Source organism: Lutra lutra, chromosome 4, assembly GCF_902655055.1.
Source record: "Lutra lutra chromosome 4, mLutLut1.2, whole genome shotgun sequence".
In the NCBI taxonomy this organism is placed as follows: domain Eukaryota; kingdom Metazoa; phylum Chordata; class Mammalia; order Carnivora; family Mustelidae; genus Lutra; species Lutra lutra.
This window is the reverse complement of record NC_062281.1, coordinates 79,159,202-79,176,505: the sequence shown is the minus strand read 5'-3', so window position 1 is coordinate 79,176,505 and position 17,304 is coordinate 79,159,202. Positions and strand designations below refer to the sequence as shown.

At 36.2% G+C, this 17,304-nt stretch overlaps 1 protein-coding gene across 4 annotated transcripts in view; it reads right to left on the bottom strand.

The window, feature by feature from the left end:
• The window catches only part of ATP6V1H (ATPase H+ transporting V1 subunit H), a 155,578-nt gene that overhangs the window by 116,622 nt on the left and 21,652 nt on the right, over nt 1-17,304 (bottom strand). For 3 of the 4 annotated variants that reach the window (XM_047727107.1, XM_047727110.1, XM_047727108.1), the window contains exons 5-7: nt 16,914-17,027; nt 15,617-15,721; nt 12,279-12,332 (exon numbers count right to left, since the gene is read on the bottom strand). In XM_047727107.1, coding sequence (XP_047583063.1) covers nt 12,279-12,332; nt 15,617-15,721; nt 16,914-17,027 — 273 coding nt within the window. The remainder of the gene's footprint in view (nt 1-12,278; nt 12,333-15,616; nt 15,722-16,913; nt 17,028-17,304) is intronic. The other variant, XM_047727109.1, reaches the window with a different exon arrangement.

The following is a 17,304-nucleotide window of genomic DNA, read 5'->3' as shown; positions in this document are numbered from 1 at the left end:
TCACTTTCAAAGTATACAGTGATAGCAACACTGGCAAATGATAGAAGTATTGCCTTCAATTAAACAAAGTAAATCATATCATTTCATTATCTTTCACTCACATGTGTCCTATTATTCTCATGTATAAAATTACTCAACAATTTTTTTTCTAAAAAATCAGTCTTCAATCAAGCCAACATGTCACCATCTCTACTCCCAGACTAAGGTAATTCAATGCTGCTAGAGAAAATTATACAATCCTGCAAAGCCTCCAAGCAATTCTGGTCTGTTCTCTCTGCCATTCCCCAGGCACCCATACTCACCACTATCCTCCTGTCCTACACCACTCCCTCCCTCTCAGCAGTATGAGAAAATATACATACCATTAGTTAGAGATTTGCCGGCAGCCAACATCTCACCCCTAAACCGAACCATGCTTATAGCCATTCTTGCCTCTCTCTCACCTAGGAGACCAGCAAACTTATTCCTGTCCATGACCCTCAGGCCCCAGAAAAGTCTTAATCCCATTCCTCCTACACGATGCTCTGTCCATCAGACCCCTCTCTACATCCTCAGTCTCTGTTTGATAGGTTTCTTCTCCTCAGCCTCCAAATATATTCAAACCTTGCCCACCTTAAAGTTGTCCCTAAACCTTGTACCCATCTTGGCATCTTTCTTCCTCCCAATACATGAAGTTTCTTGAAGGAGTTATCACCAAACTTTTACCTCTTTTGTATCTTATCAACCCATTAATATGGCAAATTCTAGGATCACCACTGAACTTAAAATGTCAGTTCCAAAAGTTACTCTCACCTGAGAACCAGACCTCTATCTCCAACTACTAACTGAACAAGTCTGCCCCATTCTCTTCACTTTCTGAATGGACTTACCTGCTCCAAGTCTTACTTAGACCAATTGTTAACTCCCCCACCATGAAAGAAAGGCAATAGTACATAGTATGGTAATAGTATAGTAGTATAATAGTAGTATATAGTATATAATCTTGCCACAGCCTGCCACACACAGCCACTTGCAAACTACATAATCTTGAATGAGCTTCCTATCTATAAAATGGGGATAACAGGACAAATCCCATGGAATGTTGGTATAATTTCATTAGTTAATGTATGAAAGAGTTTTCAATGGTACCTATTATACAATATTCAACAAATGTTTGCTGCTGCAACTACTACTGTTTTCTGATTTCTCCAGATGGAATTAATCACTTCCATGTGCCACATATAAACCTCTATTTGTAAATCCCTTTGCGTGAGTGTGTACATGTGTCTCAGTCATCTTCATTCAACCAGAGAGCAAAAGAGGAGTCTTTCTTAATCTCAGCATTTAGGCATAGTCCCTGGCAAAAGAAAAAAAAAATAACAACAACAAAAATCCAGCACTTTAAAAATGCTTGTTTGCTAATTGAAAAATAAATATTCATTCCATTTTTTTTATCATGCCATTTGGTTTCAAGAGGAAAAAAGTAAAACTTAAAAAGTTTTAAGATATATATTGTCCAAGTGAAGTGATTTTTGTTTTCTGCCTAGTAAGAAAACAGTTTCTTTTAAAAAAAAAAAAGGGGGACAAAATATAGAAGCCCCCGAATTCTGTATTATCCGTTCCCTTAAGCTCATTTCCGTGAGAATAATATAAAAATGTATTACTACCCTCCACATTGTTCAATGTAAACACAATCTTGATCTTTTCCTGCTGCATATATTTTTCTTTTTGCTAGAATTTCCTATTCTATTAGGACTTTAAAAAGCATTCTTGAAATAGCTGTAATTGCTAATAGAAAATCCTGAAATCTCACAAGATTTCAAAGACAAGCTGAACAAGAAGTGAATGACAGAGAAATAGTCTATCTTACAGGACAATATCAAAAACTGCCAAACTGATGAAGTAGTATTTGAGATAATCAAATCCTGCTCCTTCCAAACAGAAATATCACAACAAAGACTCAAATAAGGAAGAAAAAAATCTCTGTGCCTTCCCTTGGAGATGTACTGGAGCCTCAGCTTTTCCAGCTGACTCCCCTTGGCTCCTATGAGTCTCTGAGTCTCCCTGACTCCTATGCTCAGAACTCCAAAGGACATCGCCTATGCTCAGCTTCTGGGCCTAAGTATAGTTAGGAACTAGAAGTATGACTTGACAAGTAGTATGGAACCTCATTAATATTTGTGTACATGAATTTTACTGACCTTAATTCTACATGAAATTCTTTGTACACATTTATGATAAAATCAACGGGCATGCAGGTGGTGCAGTCGGTTAAGCACAGGACCCTTGGTTTCAGCTCAGGTCATGATCTCAGGGTTGTGAAATCAAGCCCTGCATCAGGCTCAGTGCTCAGCAGGGAGTCTGCTTGAGATTCTCTCACCCTCCTCCCACTTTCTCTATAGAATAAATAAATCTTTTCTAAATAAATAAGTAAATAAAAATAAAATAATCTTTTTTTAAAATAGCCAATCAATATAGAATGGCATAAAATATAACCTCCCACTTATCACCCCTCAGTACCACTGTGTAAAATGCAGATTCTATGCATTATATGTACATCTTTTTTCAAAAAATACAAATAAGATTATACCCTAACTTTCATTTGCAATTTTCTTTTTCCATTTAAGAAATCTTATACTTAGAGATCTGCCACATTTTTAATCATCTATATAAGGATTTTAAATCCACTGTGCTCTCTCAACTTTGAAGAATTCCTTCATTCAACAACATTTACTCTGTTGCTTACATTATCTGGTATGCAGAAGGAACTCCACTCTTTTTTCAAATATATTTGTAGTTGGAATCCAACCAAAGATGAAGAAGCCCATTTTCCCTTGCAGTTCTAATAAACTGTTCAACAGCTACAACCCCAGACTGCCTGGAATGTCAGAAACTAATAAGGAACATAAGGCCTCCATCATTCTAAGTCCTCAACTAGTCCCCAGAAAGGTTCTACTAGTCTATATTCAGTATTGATTCAACAAATATTTACTGAGTGACTGCTATGTGTAAGACACTGTACTTGCACTGAACACACAACCATGCAAACAGACCTCAATCCCTTCCATCAGGGATCTTACAATCTAAATGGAGAAAGAGGAAAAGCGCTGAATTACAGAGCATACTGGAGTTTGACATTGAACTAGAGTGCAATACAACAAAAATACCATTAAGAAAGGGAACAGGAAATGCAGAGAAGGAGATGGGTGCTCTTTTAATAGGATCCTCAGGGAGGATCCTCACTGCTAAAGAGACAAGTGACAGAATCCCAGGAAAGTAAAAAAGTAATCCATGCAGCAATTTGAAGGGAAGAGCACTAATGCTGCAAGATGCCAGAACCAGGGCCATGCACTTATAAATGCTGCCCTCCTTCCCGTGGCTGCTCTATGCCATGTGACTCCTTAATATTCTTAATATTCTTCAATGGCTTCCCCCTGCTGAGGAAAAGTCCTAAAACCCTATGTGATCTCTAAGGTCCTGAATACCCTGGGCCTGCCTGCCTTACTTCCTCACTCTCTCCACGCCTGCACCCCTACAGCACCACCCGCTCTCCTTTCTCTGCCCATGCTCTCCAAACACTTCCCCACAGTGGAGGTACAGGCCTCATCCCTCTGCTTCCTCAGTAAGGCTGAGCAAACTTGCCCAGATGAGACCCCTAACTGTAAAGGACCTGTGCTTCTCTCTTACAAGCACTGCCAGAAGGGTACTAAAATAATCACAGTGTGTAATTACCTGTCTAATGCTGTCCTAAGATGAAGTCCTGCCCATCCCATTCAGTGCTATGCTTTTGGCACCACGCACTGTTCCTGGTAGGTACTCAATATATATTTCTTGACTGAATGAGCAAACAAAAGAAATACAACCAAATTTCATTATATCTTACACAAATTCCAAATGAGTGGGACTTTAATAGATATGGTTCCATAATTAACATTTTTATCCTAGTAACAATCAATACTGCAGATATATATACAACACAGCACCATTATCTTATTTCTTTTTGGAGCTGAAACTAAATCTGTTTGGTAGTATGGATTTTATGTAACTGTCTAGTACTTTCTTTTAATTTATCTCAAAACTAATATAAGGGGCACCTGAGTGGCTCAGGGGTTAAGTCTCTGCCTTCCGCTCAGGTCAGTTGATCCCAGGGTTCTAGGATCAAGGCCCGCCTCGGGCTCTCTGCTCAGCGGGGAACCTAGTTTCACCAATCTCTCTGCCTGCCTCTCTGCCTACTTGTGATCTCTCTCTGTCAAATAAATTTTAAAAAATTAAAAAAGTAAGAAATAAAAAAATAAGCCAGTCATAAAGAGACAAATACTATATGATTATTCCAATTATATGAGGTAGCTAAAGTAGTTAAATTTACAGAAACAGGAAGTAGAATGGTGGTGGCCAGGGGCTGGGGAGAGAGAAAAAAAGGAAGTTATATAATGGATATAGAATTTCAGATTTCTAAGAAGAAAAAAAGGCCTATACATCTACTTCACAGTAATGTGAATATATTTTACACTACTTATTTAACTGTACACTAAAAAAAAGGGGTTATGATAAATTTCATAGGTTTTTTTTTACATTATTTATAAGGAGTTATACACCACAGCCAATAATGTAATCTACCGTATCAACAAGCTAAAGACAAAAAATGCCATAATCTTATCAATTTGTAAAGAAATAGCATTTGACAAAACAATACCCATTAACAGGGAGCCTGCTTCCCACCCCCCGACTCTGCCTGCCTCTCTGCCTACTTGAGATCTCTGTCTGTCAAATAAATAAATAAAAGATTTAAAAAAAAAAAAGTTCGCCATCTTTAAAAAAAATTTTTTTAAAAAGAAAGCTAATATAAATTGCTAGTCAATTCCAGTGTACCTTATATCACCCTTTTTTACTAGAAAATATTTATGGTAAAAGAGCTCACTTAAGCCAGATGATAATTTTCATTTAAATTACTGAAGTGGGATGCCTGGGTGGCTCAATCCATTAAGCATCTGCCTTTGGCTCAGGTCATGATCCTAGGATCCTGGGGTTCTAGGGTAGAGCAAGCTCTTTGCTCAGCAGGGAGTCTGCTTCTCCCTCTCTCTCTGCTCCTCCCCACTACCCCCCACCCCCGTGCTCATGCACTCCCTCTCTCTCTCTCTATGAAGTAAATTAAATCTTTTTTATAAATAAATAAATAAACTGCTAAAGTAATTCACTTCTCCATTACAAAAGTATCACCCATATGGGCAATTTGGACTGACTTAATAACAGCAACAAAATACATACACACAAAAAAGATATTTTAGGTACTCATTGCATTGTTTCCTAAATTCTATTTGTTTAAATGTCACCCAACCGGAGTTCTTCCTTAAGGTAAACTTTTTGTTTTTTCAAGAATCAAAATATATCTCCTAACCTTTACAACTAATCAAAAAACTGTCAAAAAAGAAATTTAAAACGTTTTATAAAAATAATTTATTAACATTTTTCAAAGGATTTTTAAACAATTAAAAGGGAAATTAAATTATAAATAAAAGGGAAAGTAAAAGGGAATTAAAATTAAAAATTAAAAAATTAAAAATTATTAAAAATAAAAGGGAAATATTACGATATCCAATTTTTCAGTTGAGCCTTAAAAAGGAGATGTAATTTGCTGAAATTAAGAGAGTGAGTTAATCTGGGACTAGTCCTAGGAATCCACTCTCTTCATGGTTGAGCCAGAGTTCTCTGTGCTGTACCAGACAATCTGGGCTGAGAATTGGCCACAAGATGACCTCTCACTGCAGCAAAACTCACTGGTAGAGAAAAACTATTTTTACTCTTCAACACATTTAAGAGAAATTTTCCAGTGTTGCTGAAATGCAAACTCTCCTACTTTATGGTGGAATAATCACATCACAGGAAAAACAGCAACTGGTAAAATTCCCCTTTGTGGCAAATATGATCTCAGAGATCCATATTCTGCAGAATTACAAAGAAATTCAAGAACTAAGGAATCAGAAAGCAGGCAGGCAACAAAAGATAAACATAAAAAACAGTGATATTGTACCAAAATAAAACTAATGTTATAAAACATTTATAGACAGTATTTTCAATATTCAAATGCTGGGATTTAAGTACAAACTAAATGAGAAAGAGCAAATATTCACTTAAATTTTGGAATCGTGGGCACTTGAAATAACATGTCTTCATTGCAATAAAAAGCACCTGTCCCACAGAGTAAAAATGCACAGTACAGTGGAATTGGTGAAGCACCAAGTTGAACTTTTCAAACATATATGTGACTAAAATAGATTCCAGAAGCCAGGTTTACATGAAATGGAGGACTGCTGATTTTAACAGTCCCAAAAGTATTCAATGTTTCATGAATATTGTACAAATCTTTTCTTGTAGAACTAAAAAGTGAGTGTGAGCATATATGTGTGTCATTCTTAATTCTATTACAGACATTCATTTTAAAAAATAACACAAGACAGAAAAAATAACACAAAACAATGTGTCAGTCAGGACTGGAACAACTGAAATTCTCCATAGTTTGTTGAGGGACATGTAAATTGATTGAGAACACTGATTTGTAGTATCTACTAAATTTACATATACCTCACAACCCAGCAATTCCATTCTAGAATTAAGTGCTCCAGACACAAGTGATTACAGTGATCACATCTATCCAAAGACAGGTACAAGAATGTTCATCGCAAGATTATTCATAATAGCCAAAAACTAGAAGTAACCCAAAATATCCACTAATAACAGAAGAGAGAATATTCGTTTAATGGATTATTACTACTATGGCAATAAAAAGAATGAATTTCTGTTAAATGCAACATGAATGAATCTCACTAGCACAATACTGGCAAGAGAAGTCAGATACATAAGAGCATACTGTATATGATTCCACTACAATGGAGCTCAAGATTAGGCAAAACTAATCACTGGTAATAGATACCATGAAAACAATAACCTTGGTGAGAATTTAGTCAAAGGGAGGTATTGAGCAGGAGGACACAGGACATGTAAATTCATTTAGCTGAACAGTTAAAATTTGAGCATTTTACTTTGTGTGAGTTAAGACATAATTATAAAAACACAACACAGTGGCTAACTGAACATAATAAAAAAATTAAATTAAAAAAAATTTTAAAAAAAACAAGAAAGAAAAGAAAAAGAAAAAAAGGAAGGAAGGGAAAAGAGAAGAAGCTTTGCCTATCAGGAGTTTTGCCAAATTATCTTTGGCAAATCACTTAAAATCTTCAAAACTGTTCTGTCATCAATAGAGAGAAATACCAGCCCCAACAAATTAAAGGGAGAAAATCTCCTCAAATCTGAACTCTAATCAGTTCTACAAAGCACAAAAAAGCCATAAGGTATATTATTATTACCTCATATGCAGGAACTAAAATACATATATAAGCTCAAGAATTCCTTTGAAATTAAAAAAAAAATTTTTAAAAAATTCTCTTGAAGTTGGCTCACTCAAAGAGATCTAATCAATACTCATAAAATACTAAGATTAAGTTAATGCCTAAATTAGGATAATTTAGTCTTACACTTGTTTTACCAAAAAAAAAGTAATTTCATTATTAATTTACAAATATCTAAATCTCCTTCAAGCGATGCTTTCAACCTAATTGGCTCAGTCATGTAACAAGATTCTTCACTATACAGAAAAATTGTGAACTTGAGAAAATATTACTTACTTTATAAAGTATTGCTTTGTATACAACTTCAAAGAACACATCTAATGCACCATATTAAATTACTTATTGTTATTATCAGTGCTGTGCTTTGGCAATGATTTGTAAAAGAAAATCTTATACTGAAATACCTTATCACTTAAATTTCTTTTGTATTGCCAGAATATACCTCCAGACAGTCCTCCCAAAAAATCTGATCAGAAAAACAAAACTCACAGATTCTTATCTTCCTTCCTTAATGTTCATTCTGTGCATTTATTTTAATGATCCCCGATATTTAAAATGCATTAATTTTGTGGCAAGAAGATAAAAGGCAATTAAAAATGAAAATCCTCCAGGAACTGCTTTAGGTAAATAACAATGCTCCTGAAACTTACACAGACGCCTAACTGATTGTGAATTACTTTGAGTCCTCACAAAATTCACAGTTCACCAGCCACAGCAGACCACAGTTAAATAATAGGCCTGAGCTGTATGAATTCCTGACACAGCCCACTTATTTCTGCTACTTGGGCATAACTTTCAATGTAGTTAACAATGAAGTAGTAAAGAACTAAATCATTAAAGTACTCTAACTCTTCTGGAAGACTGAAAAGTGCTGTGTCAGTGCAGCATTAAATTTAAAACAAAGTCAAAACAGTAAAACTATCTTCATATTAACAAGGATATTAGAACTGTCACAGAAAACAATTTAAGAAATTTGGCCAAAGCCAAATCTATCATTTCTCTCATTCTAAAATGCTATTATGTGCTAAAACATGCATGAATCCTAAAGACATTGTGCTAAGTGAAAGAAGACCGTCAAAGTCAGGAAATGACAGATGCTGGCAAGAATGCGGAGAACGGAGAACCCTCCTACACTGTTGATGGGAATGCAAGCTGGTGCAACCACTCTGGAAAACAGCATGGAGTTTCCTCAAAAAGTTGAAAATAGAGCTACGCTATGACCCAGCAATCACACTACTGGGTATTTACCCTAAAGATACAAACGTAGTGATCCGAAGGGGCATGTGCACCCAAATGTTTATAGCAGCAACGTCCACAGCAGCCAAACATGGAAAGAACCTAGATGTCCATCAACAGATGAATGGATAAAGAAGATGTGGTATATATATATACAATGGAACACTATGCAGCCATCAAAAGAAATGAAATCTTGCCTTTTACAACCAAGTGGATGGAACTAGAGGGAATTATACTGAGTGAAGTAAATCAATCAGAGAAAGACAATTATCATATGATCTCCCGGATATGAATAATTTGAGAAGCAACATGGGAGGCTTAGAGGGTAGGGAAGGAAAAAACGAAACAAGATGGGATCAAGAGGGAGACAAACCATAAGAGACTCTTAATCTCAAAAAACAAAATGAGGGTTGCTGGGGGAAGGGGGGTAGGGAGAAGGTGGCGGGGTTATGGACACTGGGGAGGGTATGTGCTATGGTGAGTGCTGTGAAGTGTGTAAACCTGGTGATCCACAGACCTGTACCCCTGGGGCTAATAATACATTACATGTTAATTAAAAATTAAAAAAAAAAAAAAGAAGCCAGTCATAGACAACCACCACACTCCATGTGCTTTACTTTTATGAAATGGCCAGAAGAGACAGAAAGAGAAAGAGAGACAGGAGACCAGTGGTTGCCAGTTGGGAGTAGGGAGCAGGAATGAGGAATAACTGTTAATGTGTACAGGGTTGTCTTTCTGAGGTGTTAAAAATGTTATAAAATTAGATTATGATAATAGCTGCACAACTCTGTAAATATACTAAAACCTACTGAACTGCAAATGAATGGATTTTATGGTGTGTGACATATATTTTGATTTTAAAAAACTTATAATTTAAAAAACTAAACAAAATTGAAAATTTATTTCCTCACTTGCCACCTTTCCAAGTCCTCAATAGCCACACAGTGGCTACCATAGTGGAAAGTTCCAACATCATGGAAAGTACTGATGGACAGAACTGCTCCAGAACATTAAAATGCAAGAAGAAATAATAGGGAGAACCTGGCAACTTCATCAACTTACTTACTATCAATGAAACGATGTTTATCTAGTAGTAACGAATGCCAAACTGTATCCACAACAAAATAGCCAGAGATCAGGACACAGTCAGATGGGGAATCACCTTGGTTCTTCCCTACACAAGTTTAAGTGAAGCTGGAGAGAAGAAAAAAGAAACAAACAAGAAATTCCCAGATTCTTACTAAATGCTGCAAAGCTTCTGAGAGATCACCGTATTCATCTTCTTATCAGGGCATTAGCGCTAATCAGTTCACAGCTGTGCAGCTTTCTCAGAAGACTTGAGTACTCACATTAGACAGTAAAGAACTGAGCAGCTTAAGGCAAGTGTGTTAAGATTTGGTATCATTTATTATTTTCATCTCCATAATGCATGCTAAGGAAAGTCTACTTATATAACATCTACTTATATAACATCACTTAAATAAAAACGTTTTTAATGACCCACTCATAACTTACAATGATGCTTCCGTGACCATTTTAAAGGTAAGACTGTTGAATCATTCTTATTTCACATTTTGCAGTATAAAACTTGTGTTTGTTTTACACTGACATCAAGTGGCAATATCGTGTATTGCAACTTCCCAAACTGCTTTTCTATGCTCTTGGAAAACTAAAAGGGATTTTTAAAATATAATACCAATATTTTTACATGGCTGAGCAGGCTATGCGACTTGGAGAATGCCTAAAGACCCAACTGCAACTTCTATTGCCTCAAAAGGAATTGTCTTGGCAAACAATTCCTTCCTTTGGGGTTTTTGCCACTCATTAATTGAATGACTTCACAAAAACTGGTATTGCCACTCTGTGCAGCCTCACTGCTCCCATCTATACAATGTGGCTTACAGTAAGATCTAAGTCAAGAGAGGAAGTATGAATATTTCAAGGAGATGTAAATGTAAATGAATAAACCTGTGCCGAGCACATAGTAAGAGCTCAATATTAGTTACCAATTCAGATTCCCCTATTAAATCATATCAGAGCAGAAGCTACCATGTTACACTCAACTTATTAGCATCTGCTTTCCAAGTTGATAGCCATCTGAAAAAGTAAGAACCTTCAGGATGATACAGCAAGTATGTTTAAAGTTTGAAGGGTATGAAAGGGAAGAAGGTCAAAAATCAAAGGTCATCTTTTCCTTACCCACTATTACCTCTGATGCTAATTCTGTTTGGGATGTATGTGTAGGAGTCTACCAGATAAACCACTTTGACTAATGGATGCCAATTCAATTAATTAGTTTTATTTTTCGAATACACTGGACAGAAAAGAACATCATGTCACCAGAACTTGCAAGTCATTATGTAAGCTTTAATAATTTACAAACACGTTAATCACTCAAATAAGTTTATAAGATATATAATTCTGTAAATACTTTTTTAAAAATTTATCAATAATTCCAAAACACGAATTAAATAATTTTTCAGAATTTCAAACCCATAAAAATTCAAGTCATGAAATAAAAGATCTCAATTTAAACATGTGCTTATGATTGAATATCTAGACTTCCAACCTATCACCTCCTTACCCCACTCTGACCCCAAGATTGTTCTTGTAGTTCTACACCTTGTTCTGATTCCTCTTCAGAAGGTTAACAGTCATTTCTGGCCTAACACACTATTTGTCAAGTCCTTCAACACCTGCCCCAAGAGAAGCCCTGCTCTTGGCTTTGAAAATGGGTTCTGCTGTCAGTGTCAGTGTCAGAGCGCACAAACAGATATACTCCATGCTGATTACAGAAGTACTGTTAATTAATATGGATATTAAATGGCTCCTACACAGCTTCATTTAGGTCTACCACAGGCAGGTGGGAGACACCACCCTCTGAAGATGCCTTCCAGTTTCCCAGAGATATTTCCCACTAATGAAGATAGATGCACCTCACCTACATTTCTAACTTTCTTTTTTCCCTATCTTATTCTCAATTAGCTCTAATCATGCCAACCCTTACTTGTCCAAACTTATTGCCAGTTCTTGAAGTATTCAGAATATAACAAAGATAAACTGCTCCCAAATGGGGAAGATAAGTCCAACCAAGAAGGAAACTTGGGGAGACATGGTTAATTTTAACCTTTACCCTCTGGCTCTACAAAAATGTGGGGAGAGTTTGGCCAAAAAAAAGGGCAGGTAGGGGTTCTGCCCAACATATATCCCCACATAAAGCCTTGAACAACACTGTGCAAGTAACGAGCTTTATCCCATCAGGAAACTGAAATGTTTTCAACTCCCTGATACACTGTTCGTATATCTATTAAGCAGATGTTGGACAGGTTATCAAGCAATGAAAGCATGAAGAGAGTAACTTTATGATTTTTCACTCCAGCTGTACATCTGAATTCAGACTCTTATCTTGATTCTCAGGTCTAAGGTAAAGGGACCTGAAAAGAAGAGCAACAGGGAAGAACAAGTCTCCTGTCTACCAATAGACCATAAATATTTACATATACATAAATATAGAGTTTTTACAATGCTATTAACCTAACTGGAGGTTAATATGGATTTACATTTGGGGAATTAGTAAACATCTTTAAAATTTTAAATGACTCAAAATAATTTATATTCATGGTGTTAGGAGGCCAGTGAATTAAGAAGGAATATACTTACATCACTTGAAGAGACTGTTCCTGTTTCAACAGCGACACCGCTACCACGCAGTTTCTATTACGAAATAAATAACTTATTACTTAGTTTTGTTTTTAATTTTATCCTAATTTATCAGCTTATGAAAGGGAGCTAAGCAAATTTTATAATTTTTTTTCCTAATCCTACTTAATGGAGTATCATCAGCTAATAAAAAGCATGGGGATGACACAAAATATTCTAAATATTACACTCTTCCAGACAACTTAATTAAAAATGGAACAATAATAAACTGAATACTAAGCTCCACTAGATTTTGTAAGTGAAGCTGGTACAAACTTCCAAGTCTCAGAATTTACTTACTGAATTGTTTTTCAAGTAAGAGGACTATCTTAAACTGAACCATCTACAATATATTATGTGGCAAAGCTTTTAAAATAGGTGTCTAGTAAAGGGAAGATTCTACACAGAACTTAGATTATCGACAGCAATCCTAGCAAGTTATAATGACAATCAGAACTTCACATGTTATATAATGTCTAAATGATATATAAAAATGACTGAAGAAAAGTTAAGGTAGAAAGCCAAAGGTTGAATGTACAAGAGAAAAGTAGTAATGAATTTCTGAAAGGAAATTTTTATTTAGTTTTATTCAAACTGATTTTATTTACTATCTACTAATTGCCAGGCATGAGGCCACCTGCAACCCATATAGAATGCTTAAACTACCAAAAAAGAAAAAGCTCTTAAATGTCACTATGAAGTCAACAAAATATCCAAACTTGCAACTAATTTGGACTTTTGAAAGTTTATTTCTATTAAAATTATGAAATTGTGGTTCTTTTTATGAGAGAGAAAACACTAACAATAGAGAAAAAGAGATCTAGTGCCATCACCTGACATTTAAGCAAAACAGCAAACAGAATGCCAAATAATCCTAGGTTTCATTCCTTAAACAAGAAGTCTGTAATTTGATCCTGATAGAAAGCTATGGAGTAAGTATCTGTCCATAGCAAAAGAGACAGTGCAATTCAGATCCTAGCAGAAGCAGTGACCAGACTCTGAGAGGCAAAGCCAGAAGGGGCCTAAGCACCCTGAAGTGTCACTTTGTAGCAGGACTTGCAAAGCAGAAACACTGAACCAGAACTACTTAAAGCAAAGACTCGATGATAAGAAGAATGCACCAGAAAGATAAAGAAAAGGTCTTTTAAAGCATCTATCTAATACCAAGAAGCTCTGTTCTAATGAAGACTGTTCTAGACACTGAAGTATTTTGCTTCCACTAGTGATGATAAAGATATTTCCCCCAATTCTTGGACACAGTTATAACCATAGTTAATCATTCCAAAAGTAATAAATCATCTGCAAGGCACAATATAAATGTTATTCTGTGAGGGAAAATCTAAGATGAAACAACCCAAAATGTTAGTGGCAAACTACAGTATACATTCTTTTCTACCAATTTTCATTTTATGAATCTAGTTACAACACAGCCTCACTACCATTACCATAAAGCTAATGCTGAAACAGATTGAAGTTGTTCAAAGGAACAACTAATTTCAAAAAAGAAAAAAAAGTGGTGGGGGGGAGGTTAAGCATTCTGACCCTAAATGATACACACCTAGAAATTTAAAAGTTCATCTTCACACACCTATTTTTCATGTTCTAAGTATGTTTTTTAAATACCTCACAAATTCAGTAAAATCCACAAATTTGTGGCTCTTGTAAAAATACTTCTGAAAACTAAGCCATGGGCGCCTAGGTGTCTCAAGTCAGTTAAGCATCCAACTCTTGGTTTCAGCTCAGATTGTAGGATCGAGTTCTGCAACAGGCTCCACGCTCAACAGAGTTTGCTTCTCAACAGAGTCTGCTTCTCCTCTCCTTCTCCCTCTGCCCCTCTCCCTGCTCTCAAGTTCTCTTTCTCTAAAATAAATAAATCTTTAAAAAAAAACTAAGCCATACAGACTTAAAATTTATGCTATTGACATAAAAAATAATAATGTTCAATACACTCCAAAATATCCCTATCCAAATATAAAAGACAATTAGATTTCCAAAAAGGCAAGCAGCGATAAGACAAAAAGTAAACCCAAGTAAATGTCCTGGTGTCTCTCCTATGTCTTGAATTAAAATCTATAAAATGTCACCTGAAATCTGAATTACAAAAATTTATTTCAAATAGACATTTATTTGTAATCGAACACTATTACAATGCACTAAGTACCTATATTATTTTCCTGGTCCCATTCCTCACATAAGATATTCCCATACCAAAATCTCATTCTCTTTTATGCTTTCTCCCCCAGAATACTCCTTCCCCACCCACCTTCATTTCACTCCCTTTCTGAGGATCACTCCCAGTTCCCCCTTACAACTAATATTAGTCACTGGAAGCCTAAAGGAAAGAACCACTGAGCCACCATAAGTGTCCTATCTTTTGTCTGTCCAAGGAACCATGAAGACAAAAACAGAAAACCTGTCATTTTCCCCATCATTTAACCACCAAGTTATTTTCTTCATGGAGAAGTAGAGCTAGAGAGGTCTGAAAGCAACCAAGATGACCACTAAGCAGGCTTCATGTTTAACCTTAGGACCAAATGTTCTAAGTGACAGTAAATCCTGGGAAGGTGCCACTGTGCAATGTTTACCTCGCAGCTGTACCCAGCAGCTCCAAGCTTACCTGGGGGCACCTGGAAGCCTGGTATGGACTCTTGAGAAAGACCAGAATAACTGGATTGATTGAGCAATGATCTGTGTAATGTGCTGTCTGTAAAACTCCCCTGACAGCACCCAGAGACAGTTTGTTTCCTAGTGTAACAAGTCAGACAGCTTGGCCTGGTTTTGTGACCAGAAGGACATAAACGATCCCACTAGAAACTTACGAAGAGCTCTCCCCAAACCCAAGATTTCCTGAACAAATCCTGAAAGTTCAGAGTCTCCAAGGCAGACATGGGAGCTGCACCTAAGTCTCTCAGTCTGAAGCTTGCCTACACTCTGTATCCTGCTATACTGTTTCCTTTTTCCTTCTTACAAGCCTTACATGAGTGAGTATGCTGTCTGGAATGTGCAACTCCTCTCAGTTCTTCCACCTATGTGAGCTTGGTAGCCACCTGGAAGGAAGAGACTCCTTGCCCACTGAAAAGCATGAAAGGAAAATCCCAAGTGGCAGAAGACAGAAAGGTCTGAGTTGAAGCTAACCAACGAAAGAAAAAGTGAAGCATATTACCATACCTGAGAGTAGTTTGACTTACTTATCAAGTTCAAAACGGCATGATTTTAATATAACTTTTTTGTAATTTCACTAATAGCTTAATATGGGAATCACATTCCCTTCAAAGATACTAAAAAAAAGCATCTTTTACCTGTGAACTCAGCTGAGTTTTTATCCAATTGAAATAGTAATTTAAGTCACTGCCTTCCATTAGTTCTTTCCCCCAAGCTGCTAACTTTGCAATAATTCTTGCTGCCTGAAAAATAAGAAATGTATTTGAATACTACATTGGTTGATTCTAAAATCACATCATATACCTTTAAAAGCAGGACTCACAACCACTTTGCTGTGATTTTTTTTCAATACTCAACTCCTCCCAAATAAGTTTGTATTTCATTTTTAAAAATATATTTTGCAATACAGTCAAAATGTATTTTTTCAATCTTATAATTTATTTTTTTTATTTTATTTTTATTTTTTTTATTAAATTTTTTTATTTTTTCAGCATAACAATATTCATTATTTTTGCACCACACCCAGTGCTCCATGCAATCCGTGCCCTCTACAATACCCACCACCTGGTGCCCCCAACCTCCCACCCCCCACCCCTTCAAAATTCTCAGATCGTTTTTCAGAGTCCATAGTCTCTCATGGTTCACCTCCCCTTCCAATTTCCCTCAACTCCCTTCTCCTCTCCATCTCCCCTTGTCCTCCATGCTATTTGTTATGCTCCACAAATAAGTGAAACCATATGATACTTGACTCTCTCTGCTTGACTTATTTCACTCAGCATAATCAAAATGTATTTTTAATTAGTTCCTTTCACATGTTCAAAAATGTTTTCCTAACAGCAGTTCTTGATTTGAAAAGTTTAAAGACATCTACTGAAATGAACAGCCTCAGGAGCTCCGCTACTGCAGCCCACTCCATGCTGGGAATAGAAAAGGCTTGTACAAAGATTTACTCTCTCAACTCTCCTCTCATACCTTCTCTATACTCCATAATATGTTCAGTGTTAAGGCTTCCAAAGATAGTCTTTCAGGATAAGTTTAAAACAGGAGTGTGTTTAAGATATTAAAAAACAAGTAATTACTAAATTAAAATAAAAATTAAGCACAGTGGCTACTTCTAAACAAAATTTTATTTCTATAGCAAAACATAGGTTAATCCTATCACAATCTAAAGATCTTTTTGCATGCAGTCTAGCAAAGACTTTTATGCTAATGAACTCTACAAATACTCTACAAAACTTTAACTGTATCAAAGCAACTCCATCTCCTCTGTCTTCCCAATATCCCCACATTACTAACCATCAATAAGGAAACACTGCTTTGAAAAATTAACATTTTTCAGCCTTTACTCCTCTGGGAACTGGGACATTACCAAGTCATAAACAGCCCAAATGTGTTTCTTCCCCAAATCAGAAATTTGATCAATTCAAAATTTACCATATGAACAGTAAAGAGATCCTGCCGATTCAACATTGGCAGAAAGTAGGACCAGGCAGTGTTCTTGCTGCGTTTAGCATAGTCAAAGAAAATACTAACCCGCTGGTGATTTTCCTAAAAAAGAAAAGAAGTATCATTAATCAGAATGCATTTTACTACTGTACACTGCTTCTCAACCTTTCATTCTGTGTCCCATCAGTCAGTGTGATTTTCTTCCTCCAGTTGTTATTATGGGTTCAGGGTGATGAGGGGGGCAGGCATACATACTTTAAAAATAAAATCACCTTTGGGAGGGGCCTCGGTGGCTCAGTCAGTTAAGCACCTGACTCCTGATTTTAGCTCAGGTCATAATCTCAGGGTTGTGAGATCAAGCCCTACGTTGGGCTCCATA